The sequence below is a fragment of the Atractosteus spatula genome, chromosome 6 (genome assembly GCF_055471065.1).
Source record: "Atractosteus spatula isolate fAtrSpa1 chromosome 6, fAtrSpa1.hap1, whole genome shotgun sequence".
NCBI classification, from domain to species: domain Eukaryota; kingdom Metazoa; phylum Chordata; class Actinopteri; order Semionotiformes; family Lepisosteidae; genus Atractosteus; species Atractosteus spatula.
Window position 1 is genome coordinate 59,810,869 of NC_142711.1, and position 10,764 is coordinate 59,821,632.

The window sequence follows — 10,764 nt, forward strand, 5'->3', positions numbered from 1 at the left end:
TCACGTATCCAGCGGTGTCCCAGCTTGTATTTGAACCCTCAACCCTCAACCTGCGTGTAGTCTAGAGTCCTGTTAGTGAGCAATGACACTAATGGGCCCTGGGTTCGAGTTTGCTTGGGCACCTGCTACTGGTTTACTAAATGATCTGAGTAGGTATTGGTCTTTTCCTAACGCTTCGCTGTTCAGGTCTTAACGGTACAGAACCCCCCCATTCATAACAATACTTTGACTTTCACACTTTATTGTTCACTGCTTTTGATTACTTTCCAGAAAAGGGACTTAGCTTTAAAATAGATTTTACATGACAAGTTCTTCCTCCACATTTACGGAAGACTGGTGAAGGATATTTGAATATTAGAGATTCGGTGTCTCATTATCCCAGTATATACAGGTATAGTATGTGCGCTCTCATGCTCCCTATACTGTACTGTATTTACTGCAGTTACGAGATGGGTTTGCACGATGCAGCGACACTCACCAAGGTCAAGTGGCCTTGAGAATATATGAGTTGACGGTTGTTGAAACTACACGGTCTTATTAAAAAACAACAACAACAACAACAACAACTTTAAATTACAATAATTTCAGTCGTGTACTGTTTTATCTTATGGAGTTGCCGTAGCGAAGCAGCAAAACGCGGAAACGCAGTTTAATAAGAGGCGTGGCTGGAGACAGTATCTACAGTATATGAAGGCAAAGGGCTGGAATTTCAGTGTCTTCTGTTCTCTGAGAAGCTGGCATATTGTTAAGTCAAGAGACCTGCTGTAGATACAGTAAGTGTTCAAGTGGCAACATTATTCAGCTGATGAATCCGCGGATCACATTTAACAGCTCACTAAAATTAACCCGGAAACTGGTTTAAATATAATTAAAAAGTAATTAAAACCAATTGCTGAGTTTTAGTTAAAAGCCTGTTTAAAAGTGCGTCAAAGTAGCTTAAGTGTTTTGAACTGATAGAAATGGTTGCTCTGAGATCCCTTTTGGGGAATCACAGGGAGCGGTTTTTAATAGTGAAATTGCGATTAGACTTTAAAGAAACTACGCCACCTGGTTTCCTTTAAAGTGTTTATCTTTAAAATATTTTCTTAAAGTTCTGTCGGTGCCCTCACATAAAGGTATGATGTACTGGCATTGTACAGATGATTAAGTGGTTATACTGTATTTTTCGAGGTACGTATGTATTTAAATGGAAAAAAAAAGCACGATTGTTGAACTAGAAGTGACCGACGTGCAAAACGTCCCAACTTTATCCTGAATCTAAACATTAATTTCGTAACCATTAAGAAAACTTACCAGAGACTGATATCTTTATTTTCAGATGGACACAGAATTTGAAATGTGTGAACTTTGAAAAGTGTACAAATACCTTAACCCTGATGCTTAATTTATGCTGCTTGTTATGTTTGGAAATTTCCATTGTGCTGTGTGAGGGTGTGGACTATGAAAGCCCTCGTGAAAGAAAACGCTTTAGATACCAGAAATATGTCGTTTGTCAAGTACAGGCCCAGACTTTCTTATTGACAAAGCCGATAAATATTTGTCAAAGTAACTTTTATAACCTCTGTTTCCCACTGTACTCAACTGTAGTGTTCATACTGTATGCAGTGAGGTCTGTAGATTCAGTACCTGTAGTTGTCCTTTAGGATCAATAAAATATGTTTTTATCAATCAAAAAACAGAGCGTGGTTCCACAGCACAGCTTCCACCTCATGTAATACTTCAGAAATGTGCTCTTACAGGAGCACCCAGTACAACATACAGCACATGGAGAAGTCTAAACAGAAAACTGTAAAAAGCCACTTGATTTTTGCCACACATGACTGTAACTCTGGTGTCTTACACAACTCAACAGTTGATTTTTCTGTTGTGTGGTGCAAGACATTGTTTGTGTTCCTCTCAATCTGCTTTCTATTATTGGTGATTCATTTGGGCCCTGGTCTGAATCTGTCACACATAAAAAAAACCCTGTAAATTGCAGATGCTGTGGTGAATACTTTTTCGTGCAGTTGCTCTCTGTAGTTTGGGTTTTTCGTAGTACACTGGCTCAAAGCGCTTTATTAAAAAGAAAGCAACGGTAGGCTGCTAAACAAAATCTAAGAATATGAAGAAGAACAACAGTCAGTTGTCATTTAAGAATTGTAACCTGGAATTAGGGATAGGATTAATAATACAATAACAGAGAGACATAAACTGTAGAAAGGAATTGGAATAGGTATTTGCAAAACTTTAAAAAAGTATGAGCTGTAAAAAAGAGCATCCCATTCAAGTATAGTGAGAGTATTCCCTAATGATTGAAGTGGAACATTGACGAGACTCCTAACTCTTCTGTGCTCTTCAGATGCAAGTTGATGAAAACGTTCAGTGGCTTTTGATTCGAGATGTGATTGAGCTACAACAGATAAAGGATATCTGGTGTTAATTCTGTTATTTTTCTGTGTTGCTGTCAGTTCTCTTTTTTTCTAGGAGGCTGAAAATGGAATCTGTGGCCAGTGCCAATACCAACTTCTCCCTGGACCTTTTCAAGAGGCTCAGTGCTGACAAAAGAACTGGCAATGTCTTCTTCTCCCCACTCAGCATCTCCTCTGCCCTGGCTATGGTGTATCTGGGGGCTCGGGGGAACACAGCCACAGAGATGGCTCAGGTTAGTGGAGACACAGTGAGTCACTTGTGACTGAACCCAGTGCGCTCTGCTCACGTCCTTGCCTTAGTAGTAGTGAATACAGCTGGCACAACCAAACAGTTGCCCATACAACTGTCTAAGATAAACGTCTGCCAGTTTTGGACGTGCAGTCCATACCTACAATCTAATTGCTGTTCAGGAAGCTGTGCACTTCTTCTGCAGTCTTGCTTCATATAGATCCCTACTGGAAATTGAGAGTTGGGGGGGGGGAAAAGGGCATCGCAGCCATTCTTGAAAGGGTGGAGTATGCAGTTCCTTCCTGACTGGACAGTGGACCTACTCTTTTTCCAGTTTATTCCAGAAAGGCAGCAAGCAAGAGAAGGCCATTAGGCCTGTCATGCTCATTCACCTCTGTTTTCCTGTTATTAATTCTGTTGATTATTAAATCATCCATTCCTTATTAAATGTCTTGTTTTCTTGTAAGAAAAAGCATCACATCAGTGCCTGTTGCTGGTAGCCGGTTCTGCACACAATGTTTGCTTTATTCTGACCTTCATACGGTATTTCCATCCAGAAGAATTTCTAGATTTGTCCATCTCAGGTGGTACTTTACTGTACATCACGAAACTGGCTGTTTTGCCACTTTGAATGCTGACACTGTCCGTTTGTGTACTGTAGAAAACTGTAGTCAAGAGCCCCTTCCATTTAACTCATTAACTAACGTGATGTACTAAGTTAACACGCCCAATAAGACAGTATATTATACATTAAAAATGTCAAAATAATTGATTTATGAAGAGATTTTTTTTTTGACTACTCAAATAATACAAGGGCTTGAGCAATCATAGTTGTAGTACTTGAGTACTTTAGCCCAACCATATTTGAAATATAACCTAGAGACATTATATATACAGGATATGCATTCATTTAAAGTGCTCAGACTTTTTAGAAGTCCAATGTTGGTCCCTGTTAGAAATACACACATTGCTCAGCATAACAATTACAGCGTTTTAGATCTTTGTGTTTGACTGACTCCAACAACCACTCCATATAGAATCTGTATGAAATGTCGGTTTTGTTTTTAGGGGCCACTGAGTATTCCAGTCAGTAAAGGCACTAACTCCAGGTGTTGAACTCTGTAGCCCACACGTCACTCTGTTGAACCTGAAGCTCAGGTTTGAGTGTGGATTGCCCCAGCAGCAACCCCAGGACTCTTGTAGTGACGCAGTACTCTGGGTAAAATCATCATAAGGAGTTCCTCTCCTCCAGCTAGCATTAACGCTCGTTGCTGCACAGAACAGAAAAGTTTTTTTTTATTTGTAAATTATTTTCATATGAAACTAATTTCAAAACAGATGACCGTAAACACAAAAAACCGTCAAGGTTTTTTTCCCAGTTCCAATGTAGTGTATGCTCTCTGTGTTATTCATGTTGTAATACAGTATATACAGATGGTCTGATGATCAACATATCTGACGATCTGATAGGAGGTAAACATCTTGCAATCATGTGTACCATCTTTCTGTAGTCACACTTTCAAAATGGATGATTTGTTTTATGTTTTATTTGTGTCCTTAACAATATACTGTATACTGAGCTTTAGTAAATAAGCTGTGTTATTCATAACATAATATAGATTCTGGATTCACCCTTTTTTCACCCATAGAGATAGGCTTTTCTACTCTTGAGTTGAGAAACAATCTGTATTAATAACCTGCTAACTACTGTATATCTTCTACTCACTAATAATGCAACAAGAAAAATTTCAGTCCACCTGAAAAGACACAAACAAATGATTGATTGTGTGGTTTTTTATCGGAATAATTAATACAACTAATGTTAAAATATATCTCATAATGAATATGCATTTTATTTTGGTTCATAAAAATACTTATTGTATCATTACAGTAGCTTGCAGGGTTTATCCATGACACGTCTGCTTGCTTTTAAATGTACAGTACCTTATTCCAGTAAAACCTCTGCACTATCTGTAAATATTCTTTACTTTAGAATATTTCACTCCGGTGTTTTCTTGATATCACTCTCTGTCAGCTGAATAGGTTTCATTTTATTTAAAATGTTGAGATAAGTCTCTGTTCTTATTGTGTCAGTTTTTGTGTTGTTTGTGAATTTAAGGTGTGTTTCGAAACGAGACTTTCTGATATTGAGATATTGCTGTAAATGCTAAATGTCGTAACGGTTCCACTGATCTTGATGTTAGGTGCTTCGTTTTGTGAAATCGGAGATGACCAGGGCCGATGGCCATCTACATCTACAGCAACAAACACAAAACATGCAAGTTCCTAAATTCCTGCAGACGCAGAAAAAGGTGGTACATCCCTCAAAGATGGATGTCCTCTGGGCTCCTGGGCTGTTATTAAGCATGAGCTGGGAGCAGTGCAAGGCATCTTGATCTTTATAGCCCAAAGTCACTGAATTTTAACAGAACTGGTGTGGGGAAAAGGATTTTTATACTGTATCTTCTCGGGAGGAGTTATACTTTTGGCTTTATGACCAGCAATCCATGTCATGGTTTTTCCTTTATGTTTGGGGTAATTTTCTTTTAGCCTAATTTGTATGCTGTGGTATTAATGTACTTTTTCTTTGCTTAAGTACTAACTGCTTTCTTGGGATTAAAAGGTAGAACTGTTGTGTGTTATTTTGCTGTTTTTTTTTTCCAGTTAAATGCAAAGTGGACAATGATTATTGCCACTTGATATGTGCAGTCACAAACATACGTTTTGGCACACCTCTGAAATATTGATTATCATTAGTTTATGAAGTGTAACTAATAATGTTTGTTGCACAGTGTTTGATGACAGGTTTGTCTCCTTGTTATTTGGATGCTTATCATTCTACGTAGTATCTAAGAATTTGTAGTGAGTTCATTCATTTCCTAATTTATTAATGGTGTTGTGGAAATTTCTTCACACCCCTTTCAAGTACTTTGTACACGGTGAAATGTTAATTGTCAGTTGAAAGATTAATGGGCATTCAGGACGTTTTAGACATTTTAGTTGGTGTTTCCATATCAGTGGATCTACTTAATAGATCAAAAACATTGCTTTTGAATGAGGTGCCAGAACATATGTCTGGGAGTATAATATAGACGGTATTACAGGTGTCAACATTTTGGGATTTCCTTTCTTTGCTTTTAATTTTGAACTGTGGGCAGATTGTCAGTCTTTGTTCCAGTGTTCACATTGTGCCGTTGGCTCATTGGAAGTGTATTTTTTTTTTTATAGCTGTCTAAATAATTGCAGGTAATGGGGTGAACGTTTCCCCCTGACACAAATAATTGGCACTCTAATACATAACTCATGTGGCTGAGGTAAATTAAAGACTTTTGTACATTTTTAGATTTTGCTTTTCTTCTTATAACTCTTCAATAGTGTTAACAAGAAAATAAGATGTAGTGTCCTTCTTGCTCAGTTTTTAATTGTGCACTGGAACAAGACTGTGCTGTGTCTGTGCTGCACACTAAGTCTGAGAGTAGAATAACATCTCTATTTTTTTGCTTTTAACTAGACCACCCATTTCAGTAAAGCTGGAGATGACCTCCATGTCGGATTTAGCAAACTGATCTCTGAACTCAACAAAGCAGGAGCCCCATATAAACTGAGCATGGCCAACCGTCTGTATGGGGAGAAATCATTCCATTTTTTGGAGGTAAGCTTTGCATTTATTCATTTTCTTCAACGTTTACCTCCTTTAGAAAAGAATGTATGGACAAATTTACAGGCACCTTGATTCAGAGTTTTACCTCTTTCATGAAAGATATTCTAAATTTCTGTCTTTAAAATATGTTTCTAGATAAGCGTTTGTGTGAACGTTTCCTGCTATGTCTGCACATATTGTACATCAGTATTGCCTGTGGCACACCTAGAACTTGATGATCTTAAAAACATGGTGGTAAATTATCTCAAACATATAAGAAAGTATGAGCCTTCTCAGATGTGATATTGGCAAGAGTTGTCCGCAGTCTATTTTCAAGTATTCACTCTTGTTTTGTGAATGTAGCAATACATCGCAGAGACCAGGAAGCACTACCATGCTGAGCTGGAGCCGGTCGACTTTATTACTGGAGCAGAGGCAGCCAGACAGAACATTAATGCCTGGGTGGAGAAGCAGACTCAAGGTAAAACATTTAGAAACCAGAGGACCTGTTCAAGAAAGACGATCCAGCAGTGTACTGATAAACTCGAATCTTTGATCATTTGGGGCTTCAATCCACAATAGTGGTTGTGGAACCTGCTGTTATATTCTTATGCAGGCCTTGAGCTATGTGCTCTAATTCTGTTCCAGCTGAACAGGTGTGCAGAAACATTTTGCCCTCTTTCAGCTGCCTTTCTCACCATCACAGCCTGGGCGGGCGATCAGACTGAGATGAAGATGAAATCCAAAAATGAACATCCACCCTGTTACCCAGAACATCCAGTTTTACTGCGCAGGCAATTCATGCTAAACTAATGTTGTGGGAAACCAGAAAGAAGCTTTATGGTTTTGGTCCCTTTCTTTTGTAGGTATGGGTTTAATCCCCACCATCTGCTGGTTTTAGTTTATCTGTTGACCAGCACAAGTTGGTGTCTGCACTGGTTACATACTGGGAGCTCTGCAGTGATTATGTACAGCCCTATCCGGGCAACTCTTCCAGTGTTTTGCTGTCAGTTCACCTCCACACTTGGTCAATGCTCATTTTTTGTGTTTCCCAGTAAAGTGAAGTCTTAAAGCAACACTGTATTTATCTGTTGCTTATTGTGTTGATATTTGTTTTTACTCTAGAAAAAATCAAGAACCTGCTGGCTAAGGGAACTATTGACAGCATGACCAGGCTTGTGTTGGTGAACGCCATCTATTTCAAAGGAAACTGGGAGAAAAAATTTAATGAGGCTGCAACAAGAGAAGCACCATTTCAATTGAACAAGGTAACAGGTGCCACATCCAGCGAGCAAAAAAAAAAATCATTTCAGGGATCACAACACAAACCCCCATAGTGACCATACTACTAGCTGTCAAAGACCTCAGCCCAAGCTCAATAAACTAATGCAAACCTTCAGATCACCAAAGAAGCAAACATCAGTTAGCACAAAGACTTAACAACAAGTCAGAACCTGTTCTGCAATCATTTTATATTCTAACTGGATTAAACAGTTTTTTTACTTCATTGACTTTAAAACAATTTTCAAAGTTATTGAAATTACTTTAGTTGAAATGTTCTGTATGATGAAACAATACAGCTTTCACCTTGTGATTGAGATAAAGCAGTTAGCCTGTCTTTTTCAGCCTCAGTGATTCTTGTTTTAAGGTTTGTCTGGATTGCTTAGGACATCGCAGTGTTAAAAAAAAACAAAACAAAACATTGGAACACAAAATGGAAAGATGTCAAACTTACTGTCGGATTTCATATTAATACCTCATTGGACATTGATTGATATTGTTTCTTGGGATAAGCCATGTGATTTCATTAAACACAAGGTCCTTCATGTTCTTACTCCAAATTGAGTTTAAATTATTTGATTAAAAATCTGTATAAAACCCATTCCAAAATATATGATGTAGTCAGCACAAGGATCATAGAAGTTCCGTTTCAACAGTTGTCAGTTTAGTTTAAAAAAACACTGAATTGTCAGTTTGAAGGACAGAATACCCTCAAGGTGCAGACAGTGCAGAGGCTTCAATACTAGAAATGATATTGAACAAACACCCAACGCATCAGCAGAATGACCGTAACTCGCCACCCGCACGACAGTGATCTGCAAACTTAAGAATATAGACAGCTGAGAGACAGAGCTGCTGCCTCCTGTTGGCCAGAGGACAGCTTCACAATTAGCTAACATTGTCAACATGTCAATGGTCTTTGTGTTCTGAGAGCTGGGAGACTGTCAGCAACTTTGTTTTAACAACTTAGAAGGTAAAGGACAGACAAACTGCCATTGAGTTAAGAATATATATTTTTTTGTTCTTTTTGAATTTATCAGTATAATCACATTATAAAATACCATTTTTTTTAGATTTGTCATTTTTATGGATTTACAGTATATTTCTACAAGCAATTAAGAATCTGAAGATTAATTTGTTTGATTCAATTAAATTGTTAATCTGTTCAATTTGACATTTTCAAATCCAATCAAGAATATAAGAATTTTACATTTAAAATTAGGAATTGAAAATATAGTGTAAAAACATATCCACCATCAGACCATGTGAGAAGGGATTAACAATGGCTTCTTTTTGCTCTGAACCTTTACAGAATGCGACCAAGCCCGTGAAGATGATGTATCTGAAGGCCAAGTTTGGGCTCACATTCATCCCCGAGGTCAGCTGTCAGATCCTGGAGCTTCCATACCTAGGAAAAGAGTTAAGCATGCTCATCATGCTGCCCAGTGCCATTGAAGACAACTCCACAGGACTGGAAAAGGTGAGGCATTGTGGGATAGAGGTATTTCAGAAATGCAATTCAGATGGTGGCCAGTTGTTCGGATGTGACCAATTACCAGAGGTCACATACTGTATGTGACTCCAGGGCTGTAGAAAAGACTTGCTGTCACAGGATTTCACTTCAAACATTTCAACATTCATTGCTCATGTTTTCTAGAAACACTTCTGAGTACATTTGTGAAATAGGTGCAAATGATGTATAACAGTGCTGTTTTGCAAACTCAAGTGGTTGACCACATCATTATGTGGAAGACCTGAGAGAGGAAACTCAAGAGAGCCAGCTTCACTCCACACTCCACGGACAGGGAGACCCTCAGCGACAGAGTCCTCTATTACACCAACAATTGTCAAAATTTTAAAGCACATGCATGTTTTTAATATAATTGTATAATTGATGCATGTTTCACACCTTGCTTCAAAAACCTTTTTGCTTAGGTGTTTGTCCAACATAGCCCTGCTCTTTTTCACTAAGTTTTATGTACTTTATTTTCCTTTCACATTCTGCCTCTGTTGCCTGGTGTGTGTGTGTGTGTGTGTGTGTGTGTGTGTGTGTGTGTGTGTGTGTGTGTGTGTTGTTCAGGGCTTTGGGGTTTTTGTAAAATTGCATTATTACAACAATATCATGGTCTGGTGCTTTCTTTGAAGCTGGAAAGGGAGCTCACTTATGGGAAGCTTATGGAATGGACAAAGCCTGACATGATGGACGTTGAAGAAGTAGAGGTGTCGCTGCCAAAGTTCAAGTTCGAGGAGGCCTATGATCTCAAGGAGGTTCTGAAGAGAATGGGCATGGTAGATGCCTTTGACAGTGGGACGTCTGATTTCTCTGGCATGTCCTCCGGTTCCGAGCTGTTTCTGTCCAAGGTGGTGCACAAGTCCTTCGTGGAGGTCAACGAGGAGGGCACTGAGGCTGCCGCGGCCACCGCAGCCGTCATGATGATGCGTTGTGCCAGGATCTCCGCCCGCTTCACAGCCGATCACCCCTTCCTGTTTTTCATCAGACACAACAAATCCCAAAACATCCTGTTCTATGGCAGGTTCTGCTCTCCCTAAGAATCCAGTTGCAGCCAGTGCTTCAGTAATAACCTCTAAAGTCTGCAGGCTCCAAACTCTATTGGATTACAGTGTGTTCAAATTAACTGTGTGCCTTATAAACACAACTACTATATTATAATATGCAACAGATCTGTCGTGTCAGGAAGACCCTCCTAATGGTCTTGCTGTCTTTAATGATATAAATAATAAATTGCATGATGAAATTAACATGGGACTGTAGCAGTCACTTATTTGTTATTTGTCTGTGTGTCCCTGACTGCACAGTTGTTTTCCTTGCTGCTCTCAATCAGAGTACAATTACAAGAGACTCAGATGCAACTGGCTAATCTTTAAAGGGAAATTAATTTTAAAAAGGTGCCCATTTTACATTATACATATAGTACATGCATATACACACAGGATGGTACTGCCAGATTTATTGGTGTGCTGCCAGTTTTCCCATCTGGGGAATCCCGGTTTCAGCAGGTTAGTGGCCTGACCAAGGTTCAGCCTCATCTAGGATATAGTTTCCTCTTGTGCCTTCTGGTTCTGGTTTCACCACTGATCTTTAGAACAGTGTAGTGCAGGCTAACAGCAGAGCCAGTATCTGGCTCCTTGTTTTGCGTCAAAGGGACCTCTACACTGCTCATGCTCACAAGTATTATCATCCCCAC

General features: G+C 39.0%; 1 protein-coding gene across 3 annotated transcripts; it reads left to right on the plus strand.

The window, feature by feature from the left end:
* The first annotated feature begins 630 nt into the window (after positions 1 to 630).
* LOC148833115 (leukocyte elastase inhibitor-like) lies at positions 631 to 10,318 on the plus strand. 3 transcript variants are annotated; one of them, XM_088918082.1, is made up of 8 exons: positions 666 to 773; positions 2,448 to 2,641; positions 4,842 to 4,949; positions 6,149 to 6,289; positions 6,641 to 6,758; positions 7,403 to 7,545; positions 8,871 to 9,038; positions 9,704 to 10,318. In XM_088918082.1, exons 2-8 carry the CDS (start codon positions 2,474 to 2,476, stop codon positions 10,106 to 10,108), a joined length of 1,251 nt encoding a protein of 416 aa, XP_088774208.1. In that variant the 5' UTR covers positions 666 to 773; positions 2,448 to 2,473; the 3' UTR covers positions 10,109 to 10,318. The 3 variants fall into 3 exon arrangements, with proteins under 3 accessions (XP_088774210.1, XP_088774208.1, XP_088774209.1); XM_088918083.1 differs by having other exon boundaries at positions 702 to 773; positions 2,464 to 2,641; XM_088918084.1 differs by lacking the exon at positions 4,842 to 4,949 and having other exon boundaries at positions 631 to 773.
* Positions 10,319 to 10,764: the final 446 nt, after the last annotated feature.

Excerpts from the sequence above, each read along its gene's own strand:
- LOC148833115 (XM_088918082.1), top strand. The coding sequence starts at position 2,474 with ATGGAATCTGTGGCCAGTGCCAATACCAACTTCTCCCTGGACCTTTTC. Across the intron at positions 6,759-7,402 it reads GGTGGAGAAGCAGACTCAAG|AAAAAATCAAGAACCTGCTG; the intron begins GTAAAACATTTA and ends TTTTTACTCTAG. Across the intron at positions 7,546-8,870 it reads CACCATTTCAATTGAACAAG|AATGCGACCAAGCCCGTGAA; the intron begins GTAACAGGTGCC and ends GAACCTTTACAG.